General features: G+C 32.8%; 1 protein-coding gene across 1 annotated transcript; it reads right to left on the reverse strand.

The window, feature by feature from the left end:
* Nucleotides 1–4,592: 4,592 nt before the first annotated feature.
* LOC120079120 (beta-amyrin synthase-like) lies at nt 4,593–10,560 on the reverse strand. Its single transcript, XM_090315021.1, has 15 exons — nt 10,226–10,560; nt 9,681–9,887; nt 9,504–9,593; nt 9,159–9,347; nt 8,626–8,880; nt 8,077–8,265; nt 7,741–7,854; nt 7,290–7,409; nt 7,068–7,190; nt 6,379–6,477; nt 6,200–6,259; nt 6,044–6,090; nt 5,283–5,685; nt 5,098–5,181; nt 4,593–4,989 (listed from the first exon to the last, which is right to left on the reverse strand). The coding sequence occupies exons 1-15, from the start codon at nt 10,424–10,426 to the stop codon at nt 4,879–4,881; spliced, it is 2,292 nt and encodes a 763-aa protein (XP_090171147.1). The 5' UTR covers nt 10,427–10,560; the 3' UTR covers nt 4,593–4,878.
* Between the last annotated feature and the right edge of the window lie 13,001 nt (nt 10,561–23,561).

Raw genomic sequence — 23,561 nt, forward strand, 5'->3', positions numbered from 1 at the left:
TACGGCTGATTACCGCAACATCCATGCATTGATCGATGCATTTGCCCTTGCGATGGAGTGTTTCTCCACATGCGGTCGTCTATGCAGTGGTTCGATTTCTGCGTTTGCGTCCATTTCCTGTTTTAACTACAAAAATAGAACATTGAACGCATAATAACACAAAATAATGGGCTAGGTGAGATTCAACAGGCTGATCGACGCAAACTCTTTTTCTCGTGAATTCCTATCATGATTGACGCATATTCTGCCTAACAACCTTCATAATCCTAAGTAAAAGACCTAAGATGACATGCATTTCCGCATGTCATCACCAACCCCCAAACTTAAAATCATGCTTGTCCTCAAGCATGCGTTATACTTAAGAAATTCTTACTCACTTTCATGCTTTCCTTTGCGATGACCAGCTTCTCAGAATATAATTTACACACACCTTTGACCATCACCACAATGCTCTCCTCCTCTTTGACTGCTTCTTCAAAAAGATCTTATCTAAGTTTAGATCCGACAAGCCTTTGCTCAAAAACTTTTATTCATTCATCGCAATTTTTGTGTTTAGCTTTTGAGAATGCGTTCATTCAAAAATACTTCAAAACTTTGCGATGGCTTATTCATATGCAGTGTTGAACCTGGTTATGCCCTTCATCTTGGTTTACCCCCACGTGTGTCATGCGGGCATCTAACTTCGGTTGCGTTCCATATTCAACTCAACTCTTGTCTCATTTGTTTTGGCTTGCGTCGGACAAAGGAGTTGTGCTTATGTGCTAATCCTTGCTACTTGCCTTCGTTTTGGCTTGCCTCCACATGTATCATGCGGACATCCAACTTCGAACAAGTGACTTTCACAGCTTAACTCTTATCAACATTGGTTTCCTTATTGCATTGATAGTGGAGTTATTATTCTCAAAATCTCACTTCAATTTATTTTAACATGATCACAATGCAATGAACGCAATTCTCCGAAACCGCTGCCACCCCCAAACTTAGAGGTTGACAACGTTCTCACCGCAAAGCTAGAAACAAAATTACAAGAATGCGATAATAAATGTTTGAACAAAGGTTTGCACAAAATAAAACTTAATACTTTCAAAATTTTAAGAAGCTAATAAAAATAAAGAATGCCTTACATTGATTAGTTAGAGAATGCGGTGAACTATACATACCATCGTAGAAACATCGCAAAACAGCGCAATCAGGAAAAAGAGAATTTCAAAAGGATAAGGCATACAAGATAACAAGAAAAAACCTTAAGCGGAACAACGCATGTGCTCATGCGTTGGAATCCACGTGATTGAAGCCATGCGTTAAAGGGTGAAAGGAATTCCTCCGTTGAACTACGAACCAATGAGACTTATTGTTGCACCTACAAGAGCAAACGTACCACAACCAAGGAAGTAGCCATATATCCAAAATAACAATGAAAATAAGATAAAATTAACCTATACTAAGAAAACAAAGTAAAGATAGAGCAAAGACGTCCCTGGAAAAGTAAGAGTGCTGTCACCGCAAGGAGTCTTCCATGCAGGAGATGGCTCTCAACTGCTTGGGTCAAGTTGCCTTAACCATTGGAACTTCCGGCAATAGTTGGGCGCATATTGGCCACCATGAGCTTAGAACTATCTTCAGCTCTTTTGCGACTGATTGCCCTTCTACCTTGGGGTCAACATTGACTTTCAGCGCATCGCCTATATTTCAATATTGTTTGCAACCTGGTCGCACAAGCTGTAATACTCCCAAGATAAGACGTTTGCTCGCAGAGACACAAAACTTAACAAACATTTAGTTACCAAGTCCCCGGTAACAACGCCAAAAACTTTATGGCGGAAATTAGGAGGTCAATTTTACTCGACAACCAAAATCCCATAGACGCGGTATGCGATGCATGTTCTTAAGATATACATTGATAGTCATGTGTCGATAGTCATGCGTTGGAATGATAATGCGTTAACGAATGTATGTGATGACCATGCGTCCTGCCACAAGTTTTCTTGCGCTCACGCCAAGTATAACGCGAACACAAGTTTCTCGGGTGATCCGAGGTCAAACACAGGAACTTGTAGCTATATGATTATGGTGATGTGCATGCGGCGGTTTAAATAAAAGAATGGAAGGGATATTGTTACGTTAATCCTACTCCTACTCCTATCTAACAGACAACGCAATGAGAAGATGCATGAAAGGTAGAGACATGACAAATCTTGACATGAAATAAATGTATGGGAAAATAGATAAAATGCGGAGATGTTCTCATTGTAACACTTAAGAGTGACCGCAAGGGCAACCTTAGTCAGCGCAAGCCATGCAATCATGCTACACACACATGAACCTAACTCTAGAACGTATGCGGTATATCTGCGATATTGCCGAGAAGCCTATGCCTGCCTAGACCTCCATAACCAGCTCACTAGCTCTCGCCGCATGAGCATGGCTGCCGCATAACCCCTTATCCTACTTCCTGGACGCATGCAAATCCATTCTGTGGGGTGCATACGTTGTGTGAAGCAAACAGAGCTCATCTCTAAGATCCCCATTCTTGCCTATGCATTCCAATCCGCTCTCTCGAATCTTAGATTTGTGTTTTAGACTACTCTCCCAAGTATGCCTAAATGATGAATGAAGCATTCATAGGACAAGGTAACCGCATGAACTATGTTGACCTATGATTATTACTATTCCTAGTGAACAATGCATACATTGCTTAATACGACCAACCACTTACCCTTCCAGGCAGTTGGTTGTTGCTGAATTTACTCATAGACAAGTAACGCGTTAGCCTATAGACAGGCGTTGCAGCAACTTCATTCCAAGAAAATAAGATTACTCACACACTCGCGCAACGCACACCTCTCGGTGGGTTGCTACATGCTTCATATCTCTAATCCACATGACTAAGTAGGCGATACCTAAGCAATCCCACTGAGTGTTGCAATGAATGTAAAGATGCTAAGCAAGAAGATGGAGATGGAGTCGAAGGAAACAGGGAAGTGAATTGAAAACAAATTGTATTAATTCCCTAAGCACAAAGTGTCATACAATACAATGTAAGAAAAAAAAAGGGAAATAGAATGACCGGCTGGAAGCAAAGACTTGCTTCCAGCAGATATGCGTCAAGGCTATCGGTGGTGGCACGGATGGGCGGAAGAGCTGACTCTCTCGAGATCTAGCTCCGATCGAAGGCTCCGGTCGTCACTCAGAATGGATGAAGGAGGTAAAGAACTCTCATCCATCTTCTCACGCAGTTTGTCTAGATCATGGGGAAAATCCCCAGATTGAGGGATAATCTCCAGACAACTTGAATTTCAACTCATCGGCTTCTATTTATAGAGCTTGGGTCGCCAACAACATTAATTGGACTGCTTTAAGTCTGACGTTCAGCTCGTTAGTCCTTTCTGATCCTCTGCCACTAACGACGTGGTAGGTGAAATGTCACTATCAGCTTTGGATTTTCTCGAGGTAGATGCATTGATGCGTTCATTCCACGTACCTTGCACTGATCTATTAGTTTGCATTGTTGCCCAGCCGCAATCATTCAATGAGCGCATTCGTTTAATGCTGCAACTCTACACAATGACTGCAATTGCCTGACGAGCGCAACTCCCATGCGATGGACGCATACGGCTGATTACCACAACATCCATGCGTTGATCGATGTATTTGCCTTTATGATGGAGTGTTTCTCCGCATGTGGTCGTCTATGCGGTGGTCCGGTTTCCACGTTTACGTGCATTTCTTGTTTTAACTACAAAAATAGAACTTGAACGCATAATAACGAAAAATAACGGGTTGGATGAGATTCAACAGGTTGATCGACACAAACTCTTTTTCTTGTGAATTCCTATCATGATTGACGCATATTCTGCCTAACAACTTTCATAATTCTAAGTAAAAGGCCTAAGATGACATGCATTTCTGCATGTCATCACTAACCCCCAAACTTAAAATCATGTTTGTCCTCAAGCATGCGTTATACTTAAGAAATTCTAAGTCACCTTCATGCTTTCCTTTGCGATGACCAACTTCTCAGAATATAATTTACACACACCTTTGACTATCATCGCAATGCTCTCCTCCACTTTGGCTGCTTCTTCAAAAAGATCTTGTCTAAGTTTAGATCTGGCAAGCCTTTGCTAAAAAACTTTTATTCATTCACCGCAATTTTTGTGTTTAGCTTTTGAGAATGTGTTCATTCAAAAATACTTCAAAACTTTACGATGGCTTATTCAAATGCGGTGTTGAACCTGGTTACGCCCTTCGTTTTGGCTTACTTTCATGTGTGTCATGCGGGCATCCAACTTCGGTTGCGTTCCATATTCAACTCAACTCTTGTCTCGTTTGTTTTGGCTTGCGTCGGACAGAGGAGTTGCGCTTATGCATTGATCCTGGCGACTTGCCTTCGTTTTGGCTTGCCCCCATGTGTGTCATGCGGACATCCAACTTCGAGCAAGTGCCTTTCACAGCTTAACACTGATCAACATGGGTTTTCCCATTGCGTTGACATTGGAGTTATTGTCCACCCCTCTGCTGAGTGTATCACAAAAAAATTTGTCGTAGCCCGATCTAGTATAGAGTCTGAGTATCAAGCTCTTGCCCACACCTTTATTTAAATAGGATCTCAAATAAAGTTTTATTTATAAAGCTATGTTACAAATATTGATGTTCACTTACTATCTCAAACAAATGCTATAAGGAAGCATGAGGTTGATATTCCCAGAGTAGTCTAAGTCCAGGAAAGTTGACTAACTATCAATGATAAATTAATCATTGATAGATATAGAACTTACTTTAGTGCAAAGTTTTATTTATTTGGTAAAATAAGAATCCAAAATGTTTCTCCATCACTAGATTCACAATATACGTACGAAAATTCTTGTATGTAGAGAGTTAAGGCAATGAAACCAAATTATAATACTCTGCAAGTGCCCATAGGGGAAATACATTCCTGTATAATGCATAATGAAGCATGCAAGTCTTCATAAAAGCCCCGGTTATTTCCTGCCATTATAAAAAAAATATATATATATTTATATATCTTTTTAAATAAATAAAAATAATAATAATTAGGGTATTGAAAATATAATGTTAATTAATAATTAACCACACCTGTTGAGGGTAATCACCATCTTCAAACTGAGAGTTAATTAGCAGTTTAGCAGCATGGTGGAGAGGAGTTGGATCCCTCCTTGCCTGTAATCATTATTAATCTCATGCTTATTATTAATAATCATATATTTAATACAATATAATTTCATTAAAAAACACAAAAAAAAAAAAACAAAATAACAAACCTGTTGAGCATGGATCAAAGCCATTAAAGCAAAAGAAGTTTGAACTAGATTGGAAGTATTGGCTGGAAGAGGAATATATATTTTTTTAATACAGGAAAGATGGCTCTCTCCCCATCCACCATCCGGACATTGAATTTTAAGTAGAAATTCCACAGCTTTTGTTATTGCAAAGCAATTTTCATAAGTGTTTCCAGCTGCTGCTAATCCTTTTATAGCAAAATATGTAGCATAAATGTGACATATTCCCCAGTTTCCATACCATGATCCATCCTCTTTCTGAATTTGTTTGATGTAATTTGTTGCTTTCTCTATAAAATTATTGATCTCTCTCTCCCTGTGACTTGGAAACAGCTTCTTAAATAGCACTAGAGCTTGTATTGCTGATGCTGTGCATTCTACGTATCTATTTTTACCAATTTCATTCATCAAACAATAATTTTATGAAGAAGGGATAAAATTGAATTCCACAATGGGTATATTTAGACTGCCTTTTTAAGGATTTAATTTTGGAAAAAAAATCATTTTTGTAAAATTTTCAAAAATCATTTTGTACTTAGAACTTGGGTATAAAAATACTTTTTAACGAAATGAAATCAAATACAAGAATATTTTAATTCTAACAATTCTTTATAATTTTTTTTAATATAATAGTAAATTCATTTAAAAACACTATTTTTCACTGGCAATCTAAATAGACCCATAATCTTCTTTTTAATATGAAGTTTTTACATTAAAAAAAAAAAAAAAAAAGAATTACATACTCAAGCTCCAGTACTGTGTATTCGAAGAATTCCACTGGATTTAGTAGCTAAAAAATGAAGGATAAAAAAAGTTAATTAACAATCCTTTTTTCGTATGTTTAATATTTTATATATTTTTTAGAAAAATTGTATATAGGTCACAAATTAATTATTTACCTCCAACCATGAAGGTAAAATGCCAGTAGGCTCCCAGGCCGCCATTCCACCATTTTTTGCCTATTTAATTAACAAAAAAAAAAGGTTTGGTTGTTTATATAAATTATAGTTAATTTAAATATCTATACAGAAGTATTTTAAAAAACTATAGTTAAAAATATTTTGAATATTACAATTACCTGTAAGGAAAGAAGTAAGTTCACAGCATCAAAAAAACATTGTGGTTCCATAGGATCTCCCACAATATCGGAAGACATTGTTGATAGTATCAAACAACACTGAAACATTGTTTACAATAACAATTAACAAATAGTTAGATTTTTAAGGTTAAATTATAAATTTGGTCATCATGGTTCGAATAAAGATAGAAATTAGTCAAAGTAGTTTATAATTGGAATTACCCTATGATTTGATGAATTCTTTCTAAATAACTGATTCTACGATAAATACTACTTATGAGGGTTTTATCAAAGGGACAGTCGCAAATATAACAATTAAGCTCAAAGTATTAGCAAATATAGCATATTGTAAAAAAATTACAAATATAGTAAAATTTAGATCAAGCTCTTCACGCTCAAAGTCTATCAGTGATAGACCATATTGTTCGTACGAGTATGTCTATGATAAATTATATCACTAATAGAGCTCTATCAATGATAGACTATATTGCTGATAGAAGTCTATTGATGATAGTCTCACTGTTAAAATTTGCTATATTTGTAATTATTTAAAAATGTTGTCATACACTTGATTGTTATCCCTAAAAGTGTTATCCATCCCAATTAGCTTTTGTAAAATTTATGAGATGTTATGGAACTTTAAGGATCAAATTTGTAATTTAACCAATTTGTAAAATTATACATGTTACCATTAAATTTTCTGTTGTGCCATCAGAAATTTGCATTCCATGATCTTGATCTGAGAATGTCCATCCTCCTTTTGATATGTAACGATACATTCGTTTGAAATCGCCATGAGGATTTTCCTTGATCTTTATATATATCATAAGACAAAGAAAAAAAAAAAGACAAATAAAATTAACATAATATTTCTCTAAATTAACCATTCTCATTATTAGCACCATATATACCTGTGATTTTTTAATGAAATCATGCCCTTTTTTTAGTGCGTCTGAGAATTCATCGTGAAGATTAGTAGCAAGAATTGCTTGAATTGCAAAGGCAACATCCCAAGATTGGCTTCCAAAACTCTATATGTGAGAAATATATAAATGAGTCAAAATAGAACCTAATATTACACAAATTTTAAAAACTTCTAATATTTACAAATAATTTTTATATAATATATCAATTAGTATAATAATCCAATTGATATCGTTCCTGTAGCATTCTTTTTTAAAAAAACAAAAAGTTTGAATACTATTTTTGTAATATTTTACAAGTTCAAGGACCATGACCAACTAAAATTGAAAGTATATTAGGAATCAAAATGATGATTAAAAAAAATAAAACTATCGAAATCAAAATAAACTAAAATGATGGATACGTGAGCAAAAATAAAAATGAAGGAATAATACTAACTTGCATCTTCATTCCATCTTCACCCATCCATAAATAATCTTTGACTCTGGCAAGATGCTTCTTGTAAGCTTCGCCATTAGGGTTGTCCGCCCAACAAGCAACCATGCATAATGGCTGCATGTTTTAGTAACCCACTATCATGTCAATATAATTAATATTTATTTTATTAATTACCTTTGCACTCGTCAAAATAAATAACAGTACAGAGAAATTAATGGTAGAATCAATGTTTATAAACTTAATTTTTAAAAATAAAACACCAAATTATAAATGATTATCAAACGAAGAATAGTAATTACAGTAATGAACTAACAACTTTAAACTTATGAGTAAAACCTTTTCCACACATCCAAGCGTGATGTAATGACTACAATGATCTTCATAATCAATATGTTCCTTAGTTATTTGGATTGCACGATTTCTGACTCTTTTAAATGCCCAACTGTTAAGAATAGGTTCTCCAAAGTATTGAAGAGCATCCCATGCTAACTTTTGAATCAGTGGACGTTCAAAGCATTTATCCTCCTATATAAACAAGTGCAATCAACACATTGTGAAAGCCCCATATATAACATATTATTGAATAAATTAAAAGTTCCTTTGTTGATCAATTATGAGTACTGTCATGAAATTAACAAATAAAGATAAGAAAAAAAAAACGTAAGCATAAGAGAATTGACATAGAAATTTACATAGCTCATTAACAGTGTATTAGTTGTATCTACGAGGAGAAGGAGAGAGCAATTTATTATTAGAGAGAATAACTAAGATTACAGAAATCAGCGTTGTCCCTAGGCTACGACTTGTAGACTTGACAACGAGATCCCCATGTACCTGGTGGTTTGAAGTGCTGGATAAGAGATTCAAAACATTCAATTGAATTACCTTTGCACAATAATGTCGAGTTGAACTCCATTTGATGTTGGTATAAGATTGAATGTAAATTTCTTGTCGTAGTTGTAAAATGAGAGGAGTGAGAGGTCCCACGAAACGCTTCCCATATAAGTAGGACATTGGAAGGTATGTCAATCGACAATAGCAATAAAGACCTCCAGGATTTATACCTACTTTTTCTGGTCTAAACATCCAAACTTCTGGTGGCATTGGGTTTATTCCCTCCCATTCGTACACCCCCAGAATCTATAGATCATATGCAAATTACTCCATTTAATAGAAATCTGAAGAAAATAATAATAATAATAATTTATAAATAGGTAGAAATTAAATACTAATTTTTTTTTATATCTATAAGTGTTTATTCTAGTTTATGTGCAATTCAATTAATCTCATGAGACAATCTGTCTGACCCTACAATATTTGATCATGACCTCTTAGCCCTTTAACAAAATCATGTACCCGACCTATTTACAATTAGACCAAGCTATGATTGTTTGTGGAAGTTAAATACTACTACTCACCGCAAACCAAATCTTTCCCCAAGAAGGTGTGTAGAGAGCACCTCCATGATCTAGAATCCAATTTCTAGCTCTACTACAGCCATCCTTGTCAGCTCCTTCCCCAAGCAAACGCAACGCAGTGTAGTTTAGAGTGGTGCATAACATGCAACTTTCTCCCACAATGTTTAATCCCCATCCGCCATCTTCATTCTGTTACGGTTAATGTTCATGGATAAAGATATCAATTATATCAATGCAAAAAGATCATAAGCTTCATTATTGTTCTCATCTTATAACTCCAAAGTAAGATGTTTATATTTCATAATTTGAAATGAAGTAAAATTAAAAAATTAGCCTAGTTTTCACCTGATGACAATATATCCAACGAAGGATTTCCTTTTGATGCTCTTCTGAAAGTATTTTATTAAGATGTCCTGTGATGTACAACGCAAATACCTTTTCACGACAAATAAGGTAGATTTATTACATAGAAAGTATACACATATTTACAAAATGAATAAAGTTAAAATGTAATAGACTTACTAGAGGAGGTAAAGTGAACAAAAGGCCACCATTTTCTGCAGGCCAATGGCCATGGTCGCTTTGTAAGGCTACAAAGAAAGTTGCAGCTCTTCTTAATGCAATCTTTACGGTTTCCTTCTTTATGATTACTTCCTTCTTCCCACTTTCATTTCCTTCTTCCACAACCACTTTTGGAATTGTTTGTTTGAAATTTCTCTCTCTTAGAAACTACGCCCTTCCAAAATAATCAAAATTATGCACCACCTAAATTTAAATAGTCTATATTCTAGAGTTCTTTCCTTTCAGCTTCTTGTTTCAAAATAAATTATATTATTCTGTTTAAATATCTATTTTGTTTCTATTCATTATTCTTTTCTATATATATACCAACTATCACAATCGCACTTTCTGAAGCTTCACGTAACGATTGTTCGACACTTGTTTCCAAAATAAACGTTTCGAAGAGTGAACATTTTAAAATTACAAAGAGACCAAAATAAAGTAAAATCAAAAGTATAGGAATGAAAATAGTATTTAAAGGTAAGTAATATTATTGGAAACAAAACCTGAAATCGCCAAAGCAAGTCACTATTACATTGGACATGATTTCGATTGTGGTAGAAACTTTGACGTGCAGCTTCAACTTGAGCTCGTTCCTGAGGTGTGCCTGCATCAGGATCATATTCCCATGTTTGCCTTCCAATGAAGTTGTTTGTACTTAATAAATATTCCTCATTTTCTCCCTTTCCCAACTTAAGTCTCCACATCTTTCACTATGAAAAGTTCTCCACCCAAACTACTTGATTGAGTTTGCACTCAAAACCCTTCCCTATATATAGAAATATATTAATTATCTACAATGTCTCAACCTGCATGTATGTTTGGGAGTGATGGTTAATTTTTTATACCGATGATATTGATGTTTCCTTTCTTTTTAAACTTTCAAAAGTGAGTACTTTTCGTATATATTTAAAAGTGGTTTTCGATTATTATATTTGGTTTCAAAACTTATTTTAGGAAGATACAAATTATTCTTTAATATAAAAAAGAAAATTTCGTCCCAAATTGAAAGATCTCTAAAACAACGTATTTGACTTTTTAATTAGTTCCAAATTGTGCACCAATCGCCTCATATTTAACTTAGATCACTACGTCGTTATTCAAAGTCTAGAGAGGACAAATTCAACTGAGTTCTCTTCATGTTTTGTGGTTTATTGTTTATGTTTTCTCCTTTAAAAAAAAACTATAATATTACAGGGATATGAAAAATGTTTTATATTTATCTCTATTTATTGTGTATGTCATGTCAACACTTTAAGAGTTGAGTGGCAATCAATAAAGGGAGTATAGTATGCTCATAGTACCTCCTTCGTGGTAATTAAAAATGAAAGGGAAAAGTGTACTGAGGGATGAAAAGATGACATTAATATAAGAATTATTAGCATTCATAATCATCGTACCTACTTTAAAGCTAAAGTAAACCCTTTTTATTTACATTTACCACCACAATTAAATGTGTAGATAAAAATGTAAAATGCACGAAATCAACTTGATTTATTGCCATTAAATTGCCACTAACAAGTAACAACACAAAAGGTGAAATTGCCAAAAATGGGACAAAATTTAAAGGGTAAGGACTTTAGGATCACTTTTTAAAAGAAAAGTTATGGGACAAATTTGATGTGAAATGTCATAATTGCCCTCACTAGAAAAGCCTTGATTTCTACAATTTTAGATTATTGTTAAGAGTATTCTTTGCTTATTCTTTTGCTTCTTTGCTTATTTTTGTTATATCGTTTTGGAGGGTTTATTTATTTTTATTTATATATATATATATTGTCCCTCAAAATGGAAGAGTTAGGATTATTTTGCTCTTCTTCTTGTGAATAAGGTTGTTGGCTGATTTTTATTGTTATTTTTTGAGGTTTTTATTTTATTTGTCTAACATCCCAAAGTTTTAGGAAATTTTAGGTCAATTGTCTCAAATTTTTTAGTTTAGTTTTCTTTTATTATTTTTTTTTTAATCTGAAAACAAATTGAGATATTGAAAATTTTATATTGGTTAATGTGAATTCATTTAGATTTGAATTAATTATCTTTAAAATATTGAGTTTTAACTTTCTTTTTAACTTTAGATTTTGGAGCTACAATTAAATTAATTGGAAGTGATAATTGAACTATTTGATTTAAAATTTTGGAGCCACAATTGTGTTAATTTGAAATATTAAAATTAGGATTTAATTTAAGGGAAGTTAGATAAATTATTTTGGAGTTTGAATTTATTTATTATTTATTTATTTATTTATTATTATTATTATTATTATTATTATTTAGAAGTTTGAGAAATTGAAATTTTGGGAAGATATGAATTTATGCACATATGTTGGATTAGAATCCAAATAGGATTTTAATTTAAAGCCTTTTATTTATGTTTTTTAAGGAGAAGGGAAAATAGGTTTTTAAAATAAATATATAGATAAAATGAGTAATTTAAGTGAAGGTAGTTGGGGACAAAAGGTCAAGGTAAGGATTTAGTATATATATATATATATTTTTTGATTTAAAACTTTCAAGGACGAAAGTGAGGGAAGAATGTAACATCCCGAATTTTTCAGATAATTTTCATTATATTATCTTGAAATATTTGGACGTTACTTTGATAAATTGGGACTAAGAGTTTAATTTGGGAGACAAGATAATTAATTTAAAAGATATTAGTAAAGAATCAGAATTTTAATTCAATTTAAGGAAAAAATGGATTAATTTATTTGGAGGAAAGTGTGTTTTAAATTCATTAAATATTTGGAAGGATGTAATTTATCTCAACTATTGAGTTTTTGTTTGGGTTAGGTTGATTCTTGGCGTTACTTGGGACGAAGAGCACTGGTTTGCTGGATTAAATTTTATGTTTTAACTTGAGGTAAGTGTTCTTTTACTGGTTCGCCTTTAAACCAGTTGTATCCCAACCTCTTGGGTTGTTTGCTTAAGAATTACCTGAACTGCTTACTTGAGATCACTTGGACTGGTTGCTTGAGATTACTAGAAACGTTTACTTAAGATTGCTTGACTGTTTCTTCAGACCGTTCAGACTGAGTCGACTGATTATTCTAGACTGTTTGGACTGATAATTTATGACTAATTGAACTACATAACTTAATGATTTGACTTACTTGATTGGATTGTTTTGCCCATGATGACTGAACCGTAGACTGAGCTTATATGAAATTTTACCCCTAAGATGAACGACTGCAAAATATAACACATGAATCATATGAAAACTGATCCATTCTAGGTTATCTGGGAAGGTGTACACATGACTGATTTGGAGACCTTCGGATTATACACTATGACTGATTCATGTTCCTTCGGGCTCATGTCTATGACTGATTTATGGACCTTCGGGCTACACACTGTGACTGATTCATGTTCTTTCGGGTTCATGTCTATGACTAATTTGTGGACCTTCGAGTTACACACTATGACTGATTCATGTTCCTTTAGGTTCATATCTATGACTGATTTGTGGACTTTCGAGTTAAACACTATAATTGATTCATGTTCCTTTGGGTTCATGTATGTGATTGATTTGTGGACTTTCAAGTTACATACTATGACTGATTCATGTTCCTTCAAGTTCATGTCTATGATTGATATGTGACCCCTTCGGGATCACTAGGATTGATATGATAGGTGTACACCGATGCCTAGATAAACTAGCCAACGAATAACCTAGAGGGCCCAGTAGCGGGTCACTTACTGGGTATTGTTATACTCATCATTTCTTCCTTTATGTTTTTCAGGAAATGACAGGAACAGGTTGGCGGGTGACAGACGGAACCCGTGACAGAGTCATATGGACAGAGAAATTGCTTCCACTCATTCTATGTTTTTGTCATTTGAATGTTCTAAAACTAGAATTTAATGTGAGACAGCAAATTTTAATGTTTTGAATGTTTTCTTTATGAATATTATTTTTAGGGGACACCGAATGAAATTTTTATTTATTTATTTTCTAGTTTATTTTGGACAAACTATCCTTATTGTTTTAATGAATTTTTATGGTCAAAATATCTAGGTTTTAAATGTATATTTAGTTGTAACAACCCCTTATTAGAGATCTTGGATAGTCGGGTCGTTACAATTTGTATATTTCCATTTTCCGTCAAAATGAAATATTTAGGATTATTTTACTTAACTTCTTGTGAATACGGTTGTTGTTTAGTTTTATTTTGCAAAAAACATGTGCCAACATTTAGGGTTGTTTCTTTATCTTTCAAGTATTTAACAAATATCTTTCAACACAATAATTTGCAATCACCCCTTCTAATTCACTGTGGCACATTTTCACTATGGCACATTTATATGTAGGTTTTAAGTGATTTAGGGTGAGAGTATTTTTTAGTTAATATTTTTATCTCGCAAACATCTTGCAACAATGTTCAACCCCAAATCAATTATGCACTTATTTTAAGTAATTTAGGAACATACATATTTTAGGAAGTTTTTTAGCTACTGTCTTTTATCTCTCAATTGGAATCATTTTTATAGATATTTTACATGATTTAGGGTGGGTATGAACATTTTTAGCTAGTTTTTTAGCTAGTATTTTTTTTTTAATCTTATGTCATCTCGCAACATCTCACAACAATTTGAAAACTTTAAATATTCAATTTAAACTCATTTTTATAAGTGTTTTAGGCGATTTAAGAACGGTATAGAAATTTTCACTAGTTTTGAGCTTTCTTTTTCTCACAACATCTCCCATATTGATGTTTTCGGTCTATGCACGAAAAAACGTGTAAACTCACCTTAAATGTGGTTCTGTTTTAGGTGCAAAGATGTTGCATATATTTTGCAGATGGTTGATTTTTTTTGTTTTAATTTATAATTTTTAATTTGTGCAGGAACTAAAGCCTTCTCAATAATTTAAAGAGGATTGATATTGCATTTATGAGTATTCACACAGGAAAATTATGGAGTCATTTAATATTAAACAAGAATAGTGCTCCATTTTGAAACAATCTCTTTAGGTTTGAATTTCAATATTGGCTTTCTATACTAATAGTCCAATTAAATAGGTAAAATTGTAAGAATGTCTTAAATCCATCAATTTTTTGATGAATAATCTAATGAGTTATAGTATTACATAAAAATCAAGCTAAAAAATCCATGATATTTCCATTAAATTCTAACTATTTTTATTTTAAAAAAATAGGAAATTCGTAACGATACACCCCGTCAGACATTACCTACATTGCCTATTTCTCTCTCTGATGATTTTAATATTTCAGATTTTTCAAATTTTGATTCGGCTTCTAATGTTAATGACCGAAAATCTTTTGCCGCTTATTGTGCTTATATTGGCAACAACCTGATCTCATGGTCTTCCAATTTTTTTTGTAGCCCGGTCTAGTATAGAGTCTGAGTATCGAGCTCTTGTCCATACCTCTATTGACTGTATAACACAAAATCGTTGTCCCATTGTCAATTTGCTTGTTTACGGTCCAAACTCGAGATAACCAAGTTTCCCACCTCGTTTGAGAGGGGATGTGAAGGTATTAGATGATATGCCTCGTTTCTATAATCAAGAGCCTCTGGAAAATGTCTCAAACAGTATCAATAGTTGAATTTGTTTTTCTTGTTAAGGTGGCCATTCAGTGAAGGCCATGCAGCGTCTCTCTCTTTGTATCAATATGATTTGTCCCCTCTGTCCTTTATTCTTTGCCTAGTGTTTTTCAAGCCATCACTTGTATAAATATATACAATAGCTTCTGATTGTAATAATGAAGAAATACAAAACTTTAAAATAGTACAAAAATTCATTGCGCCTGAAATTTTGGAAATTGTTAGAACTAACATTTTTAAGTTTTCATCTTACAAAATTAGTACATTTTTTGAAAACTCGTTAGAATAGTTTTTCTCAGTCTATTTTGCCCGAGATTGGCAACCAAAATTTTGTTTAAAAAAAATAACTTTTTCTAACTTATCGATTGTTTTGGATCTTCTTGATACATCTCGCCAAATTACATGTCGATATTTGCTAATTTTGTATGTAATCTCAAATATTATACCAAGTCTTATATCTTTTCAAATTTTCTCTAAATTTGTTTATCTTTACTAACTATTATATCAAATTATTAAGTAATTTCTTAAACCTTGAGCATAAATTATGTTTTCACAATAGTACGAATTTCCATAGTTTCAAATGGGTTTTCCAATTATCAAAATAGACTTTTCAAATTAATTCAAGATGATTGCACTATCATTTTTAAATTTTGGGAAAGATCAAATTTAACAAAAAATTGGGTAAGATTTGAGATATATATATTGAATCTCGGTGTTAATCCTCCCCGAGATTCCACTAAGAAAGCTCATATATATCGAATTTCGATGTTGATTATGTCCGAGTTTCACCGAGAAAGCCGAAATATATAGAATCTCTGTGTTATTTTGCGTGGGATTAATATCGAGATCCATATAATTACATGAATTTCTAAATTGATTTACCGATTATCTAAATAATTTACTGATTATCTTTTCAAATTCCTCCAAATTGTGTAATATTTGGTAGGATGATTTTTTAAAAAAAAAAAATTGGAAAGATTTGAGAAGATTACATAAAATTTTGAAAATTAGCAAATCTCGATGTGTAATTCTGGCTAGATGTACCGAGAAAGCCCAAAACCATCAATAAGTTAAAAAAGTTTTTTTTTTTAACAAAATCTCGATGGCAGATCTCGAGCAAGATAGACCAAGAAAACCTATTCTAACGAGTTTTCAAAAAGTATTTTAGTTTTGCAAGTTGAAAACTTAAATGTGTTATTTCTGACAATTTCTCCTAAAAGTTGTCTTCTTTTTCCTATGCTTTTGCCTTAGGATTGAAACATTTTATGAAAATACCAGAAAAAATCATTAATAACCTCTCAGTCAAATATGTTAAGTTCGGGAAGCCGGAGTTCATTTTGGTCAACATAGGAAAAAAAACATAAAAAATCCTCTGTAACCATCTCTATTGAACAGAAAATAGCAGAAAAAAGAAGGAAAAAAAAACTTTTCAAAACAATATTGACTAAACAGAACCCTTCGATTGAACAAAAAAAAAATCCCAAACGAAAACCTTTAGTCTAAAACCCATGGCACTAACCTTCAACGACAAGGACGACGATGAAGAAATATTTGGTAGTCAGCCCTTTTGGCTTCAAAATCCCTCTTCAATGTGTCCCCAAATTTTAGTTTAAATTTGAAACCCTATATAATATTTTGACCCTTTGGTTTTTAATCCAATTTGTTGAGTTTTGTTTATTAATTTTCTTACTTCGAATTTGTTTGTTATTTTTCTTTGTCAACTCATCTCGCTTTTAACAATAATTTAACATTAGAGACCATATTTAAGTTTTATTGGAAGTATAAACACTAAGATTCAACAATTGAAAGTATATGAATCAAAATGATATTTTAACTTAAAATTTAATATATTAGATCATAAAAATATAATATTTTATTTATGGCACAAATTTTCTCTAAGTCCCTATAATTAGGATCTTTGGGTTGAGCTATTTTATGCATCCCATACATCTCCCATACAAGGGGAATATGAAAACCAGCTATAGATTTCCCAACAAAATTTAGGATAGCGGTTTACATGGGTTAGGTTGAGGGTATTTTTTGGACCAATCCAAGGACCAATCCAGGTTGGTTGGATTGGTAACCCAAATGACCCAAATACAGTTTCCAACCCAATGCAATCCAACTCTAAAAATTCAGGTTGGGTTGGGTTGGGTTGTCGAGTTATAACTTATTTTTATTTTTAATGAAAAATATGTAAATTTATTATACAACATATGACTAATAACTAAAATCTAATAAAATTTGAATGCTAAATATCAAATATCTATGATATTTATTACAAACTTTAAACAAAAACAAATATCATAACAATCTTAAAAGAAAAATATTAAAAATTCACAAGTTAATCAATACAAAGTAATCAAACTCTAAACAAAGATGAATACAGGTTGGGCTGGGTCAACCCAAATTTTTTTTAGCCGACCCACAACCCAACCTAACCCAATAAAAATATAAAATTTCAACCCAACCCAACCGAAAAATTCAACTCAATGGACGTCTTGATGAGGATGTGCTTATGGCCCAACCCCCCTAAGTATGTTGATTCCAACTTTCCCATATATCTGTGTTAATTGCATAAAGCTATTTTTGGATTAAAACAGACACCTCGTGCTTAGAATAATATGGTCAAGTATGTTCTAGTTGCCCTGGTCCTTGTTTATTTACATCCAACGTTCTACTACTAGTCTATGTTGATGACATTATCCCCGAAAACAATTCGTCATTAATAGGCCATTTCACTAGTGCGCTTGATCACAAATTTGCCTCAAAAGATCTTAAGCAACTGAATTGCATTCTCAGAGTCTAGGTAATTTGAACGCCTTCGGGTCAGGACATCTCTCAAGCCATCACCTACCTCATTTGTCTTAGGCAAGCATTTTTCCACTACTTATGGCACTCTACAGCTGATCCCTACATTTATCACAACATTATTGGGGCCTTGCAATACTTGACGAACACCTGACCAAGCATTATCTATATTGTGAATCGTCTGAGTCAATTCCTCAAGTAGTTGTCTGATGTTCATTGGCAAAGGGTGAAAGTCCGTTCATTGGCAATGGGACGAACACCCCATCCGACATTACCTATATTGTGAACCATTTGACCAGACACTACCTATATTCATTCTACACTATCTCAGTGGTACAAAAGATATGGGCCTTCTAATTTCTCCCTATGATGATTTTTAACAATGCAGATTTTTCAAATGTTGATTAGGCTTACAATGTGAATGATCGAAAATCTTTTGCCGCTTACTGTGCTTATATTGGCAACAACATGATCTCGTGGTCTTCCAAAATAAATTTGTTGTAGCCCAATCTAGTATAGAGTCTGAGTATCAAGTTCTTGCCCACACCTCTGATGCATGTATCACAAAATCGTTATACCATTATCAATTTGCTTGTTTACGGTCCAAACTCGAGATAACCAAATTTCCCTCTCGCTTGAGAGGGGATATTAAGATATTAGATGAAATGTCTCGTTTCAATAATCAAGGGCCTCTGGAAAATGTCTCAAACACTGTCCATAGTTGAATTTGTTTTCTTATTAAGGTGGCCATTTAATGAAGGCCATGCGACAACTCTCTCTTTGTATCTATATGATTTGTCTCCTATGTCCTTTATTCTTTGCATAGGGTTTTTCAAGCTATCATTTGTATAAATATATACAATAGCTTCAAATTGTAATAACGAAGAAATACAGAACTACAAAATAGTACAAAAAATCATTGCACTTGAAATTTGGGAAATTGTCAGAACTAACCTTTTTAAGTTTTCATCATACAAAACTAGCACACTTTTTGAAAACTCGTTAGAATAGTTTTTCTCAGTCTATTTTGCCCGAGATTGGCCATCAAGATTTTGTTAAAAAAATAAAATTTTCTAACTTATCGATTGTTTTGTGCCTTCTCGATACATCTCAATAGATCACACACCGAGATTTGCTAATTTTGTATGTCATCTCAAATCTTATACCAAGTCTTATATCTTTTCAAATTTTCTCTAAATTTGGTTATCTTTACTAAATATTATATCAAATTATTAAGTAATTTTTTAAACCTTGAGCATAATTTACTAATTATCTTTTCAAATTTCTCCAAATTGTGTAATATTTGGTAGGGTGATTTTTAAAAATAAAATTGGAAGGATTTGAGAAGATTACATAAAATTTAGAAAATTAGCAAATCTCCATATGTAATTCTGGATAGATGTATAGAAGGCCCAAAACCATCAATAAGTTAGAAAAAAAATTTCTAAACAAAATCTCGGTGGTGGATCTCGGGGAAGATAGATCGAGAAAATCTATTCTAATGAGTTTTAAAAAAATGTGTTAGTTTTGTAAAATGAAAACTTAAACGTGTTATTTTTTATAAATTCTCCTGAAATTGTCTTCTTTTTTCTATGCTTTTGCTTTGGGATTGAAACATTTTCTGAAAATACCAGAAAAAAATCATTAATAACCTCTCAGTCAAATATCTTAAGTTCTTAAAAAAACACAAAAATTAAAAAACAAAAGCTCTTTGAAACCATCTCCATTGAACAGAAAATAGGGGAAAAAATAGCAGGAAAAAAAACCAAAAACAAAAAGCATAAAAAATCCGGAAAAATTAAAAGGATATTGTCCTTTTAGAAACTATTTAGGAAAATATTTTTTTTTCAAACTATTTGTAAAAATATTGTTGTTTTTTTTTAAAAAAATAAGTTGAGGATTGAAAATTCGACCTACATAGGTCGAATTTTGAACTCTCGACCTTCCTTTCACTTGTACGTCCAACTTTGAACCCTCGACCTTACCCTTCCTAACATTATTATTGAGTCTGTTTAATTATCATTCTGGAGACCTTCTTCTATCAAAAGATCGTATTTCTAAATTTTCATAAGGTCACCCTGGAATTTCTTCCAAAGCTTTGTTGAATAATTTTTACGGAATTTGTCATCTCAGCAAGTCTGACTAAATAACGAGCTAATGAATCTCCTTCTTTTTGCCACTGAACTTCCCAATCAAATTCGAGAGCGAGATTATGAGAGAGAGATTTTGAGAGAGCGAGAGTTTGAGAGAGCGAGAGCGAGAATACAGTACAAATTTCCTTTTTTTTCCTTTTTAATTATTACACATTCCACCTTCTTCTTTCTAATCTTTTTTTTTATTTTCCATTTTATAAAAACAATTTCTAAAAATATTTTATTATTTTATTTAAACTCTAAAAAGAATAAACTAAAAAAATAATAACTAATAAAAATAAAAAAAAATGTAAATTAAATATCTCATTTATATAAAAATAATTACAAAAATCAATGTGTCCCACAAGGCAGACGTCGTCAATTTCAAGCTGGTTGTCGTCATTGACTTCGAACTTGAGGTTGCTTGGGTTCTTCTTGATGTTGCTCTGGTACCTCTGCAGGCACTTCATAATATAAATATTCATTACTCTCTCCACGACCCCGACCATGTCCATGCACGTATGAAGACGAAGGACCAGCCTCTGAGTCATAATGTCCTGAACTAAATGTTGGCATCATCAGCATCGGACTAACATAATTAGTTTGACTCTGCATCTGCATCATTGGGGAGCAACTCTTCCACATTATGTGTAACCTCATCAAACTCATCCTATTCCCGAACAGGTCCTCTATGTCTAGGAGCTGGTGGAGGAACAATAGGTATATCGTACATATAATGAATTTCCTCCATATAGCTTTGGTTGTCACTACATATAGCAAGAACCTGGTTCAGATCATTCGCAACCTCACGGAGTCTACTGTTGTTCGATCTCTGTGAATTATAAAACAATTAGACAACATTTAAAATAAATTTAAATTAAAAAAAATTAGATAATATTCATTCATTTACCAGATGACCCACAGCTGCTCCCGAACGAGTGACGTAGCGCCTTGTGAAATTATTATACCAATGAATATATTTTGGAGTGACATCTGTGTCAAACTGTTCAAGAGAAACCCCCACTGCAATAAACCTTGCACGATAATGCCATCGCACTACCAAATGTGCAACTTTTTCAGACCAATCTCCAGTCCTTAGGTCAATATCATGCAGTACGGGTTCAGTATTACAAGGCAATGGGACATCCTGCTGAAAACCGGATTGTCTCATCATCCTATCAGGAAGATGCCACTCACCAATGTGAAAACATATGAGATGACTCATTGTCCGCCATATGTTTTGACCATTCGTACAAAAATTAGGCAAAGTATGCACAATAATTTTGTACGGCTCCCAAATAACTTGAAACACAAAATATTATATTAGAGAATATTAAAGACAAATACAATAAAAATGTGAATAAAATAATCAATTAGGTTTAGTGTAATGTACCTGTTTAGGTTGAAGCAGATCAAACATGTATTTATACTAGTTGACTACATGTGTGGCTGTCCTAGTCACATAAAATTTGTCTCTCCACCTAAATTTTTTAATTGATAATTTAGAATTTAAATTAACTAGATCAGTAATATAAAAATTAAATTGAATTAAAACAACATACCGATGACCGTAGGCTCGTCCAACTAACTGAGCATCATTAACATGATGTAGCTGTAGAGTGTCATTAACATGATGTAGCTGAATTGTTCACTGTTGCAATTATACCAGCATGTCGATCTGAAATTAAACACACCCCTTCGTGTGTTACAATTTCTCTCAAGTGTTTCATACTTAGTGATCTCGAACAAGTCATCATACCGAGCGGTACTGTTCATGTAACAAGTGGCAAGCATCCGGCATTCCATGCTCGCATTTTATGACCATTTGCTCACATTTTAACATGAACTACGAAGATTTTATTGAGGACTACTACAAATTGTCAACGTATGCTAAATGTTACTCTCCTCAATTTCAACCTGTACCGCATGAAGATTACTGGATCACGCACCCTAATATGTCTGTCTTACATCCTGATCCATCGTTATTGAGAAGACTTGGTAGACCGAAAAGTTCACGTTATCACAACGAGATGGATTGGACAGAACCAGCCACTTGACAACAATGTGGATTTTGTAACCAGTTAGGATATAATTGAAGGAAGTGTCCTTCGTTACTAAGACGGGCTCCAGATAGTTAGAGATTGAATAATAAATAATTTTTTTTATTATATATTCATTTTATTGTATATTCAATTTTTTTATTATAATTTATTATATATTCAATTTTTTTATAATAATCTACTGTATATTCAATTTTTTTTTTTTTTTTTGTAATCAATAAAGTTTTACACTATAATAATCTAATATATTCAATTTATAGTATAATAATCTAATATATTCAATTTATTGTCTAATGATTATTCAATTATAGTATAATAATCTAATATATTCAATTTGTTGTCTAATGATTATTCAATTATAATATAATAATCTAATATATTCAATTTGTTGTCTAATGATTATTCAATTATAGTATAATAATCTAATATATTCAATTTATTGTCTAATGATTATTCAATTATAGTATAATAATCTAATATATTCAATTATAGTCTAATGATTATTCAATTATAGTATAACAATCTAATATATTCAATTTATTGTCTAATGATTATTCAATTATAGTGTAATAATCTAATATATTCAATTATAGTCTAATGATTATTCAATTATAGTATGATTATTAGCTCTTTTTTCTCTTTTTTTTTATATATATTTCTATGGAAAGTTCAAATAACGTGAAGACTCTCGCTCTCTCCTAAGTTCTCGCTCTCTCAATCTCGTTCTCTCCTAAGATCTTGCTCTCTCACTCTCGCTCTCTCATAAGATCTCGCTCTCTCAGTATCGCTCTCTCCTAAGATCTTGCTCTCTCACTCTCGCTCTCTCCTAAGATCTCGCTTTCGCTCTCTCCTCAGATCTCGCTCTCACTCTCGCTCTCTTCTAAGATCTCGCTCTCTTCTAAGATCTCGCTCTCTCACTCTCGCTCTCTCCTAAGATCTCCCTCTCTCTCAATATCTCGCTCTCTCTGTTATTGTTGTTATTTTTTCATTAATGATTACTAGCTTTCATTTCTTCTAGAACAATCACAAACACTTTTTTGATTATGGATCTACTACCAGAAACTCAATGCGTAATCTTAGCATTCAATGTGTATTCCTTAATAATCTCATTTTTCAATTATTCAACCATTTCATTTTACCAAGTTCAATGTTAGTCATATTAGTCAATATAAACTAAATCTCGCTCTCTCCAACATTCTCGCTTTGAATCTCGCTCTCTCCTAAAATCTCGCTTTGAATCTCGCTCTCTCTTAAAATCTCGTTCAACATCTCGC

This window comes from Benincasa hispida, chromosome 6 (assembly GCF_027475165.1).
Source record: "Benincasa hispida cultivar pf3 chromosome 6, pf3_genome.v1.1, whole genome shotgun sequence".
Lineage (NCBI taxonomy): Eukaryota > Viridiplantae > Streptophyta > Magnoliopsida > Cucurbitales > Cucurbitaceae > Benincasa > Benincasa hispida.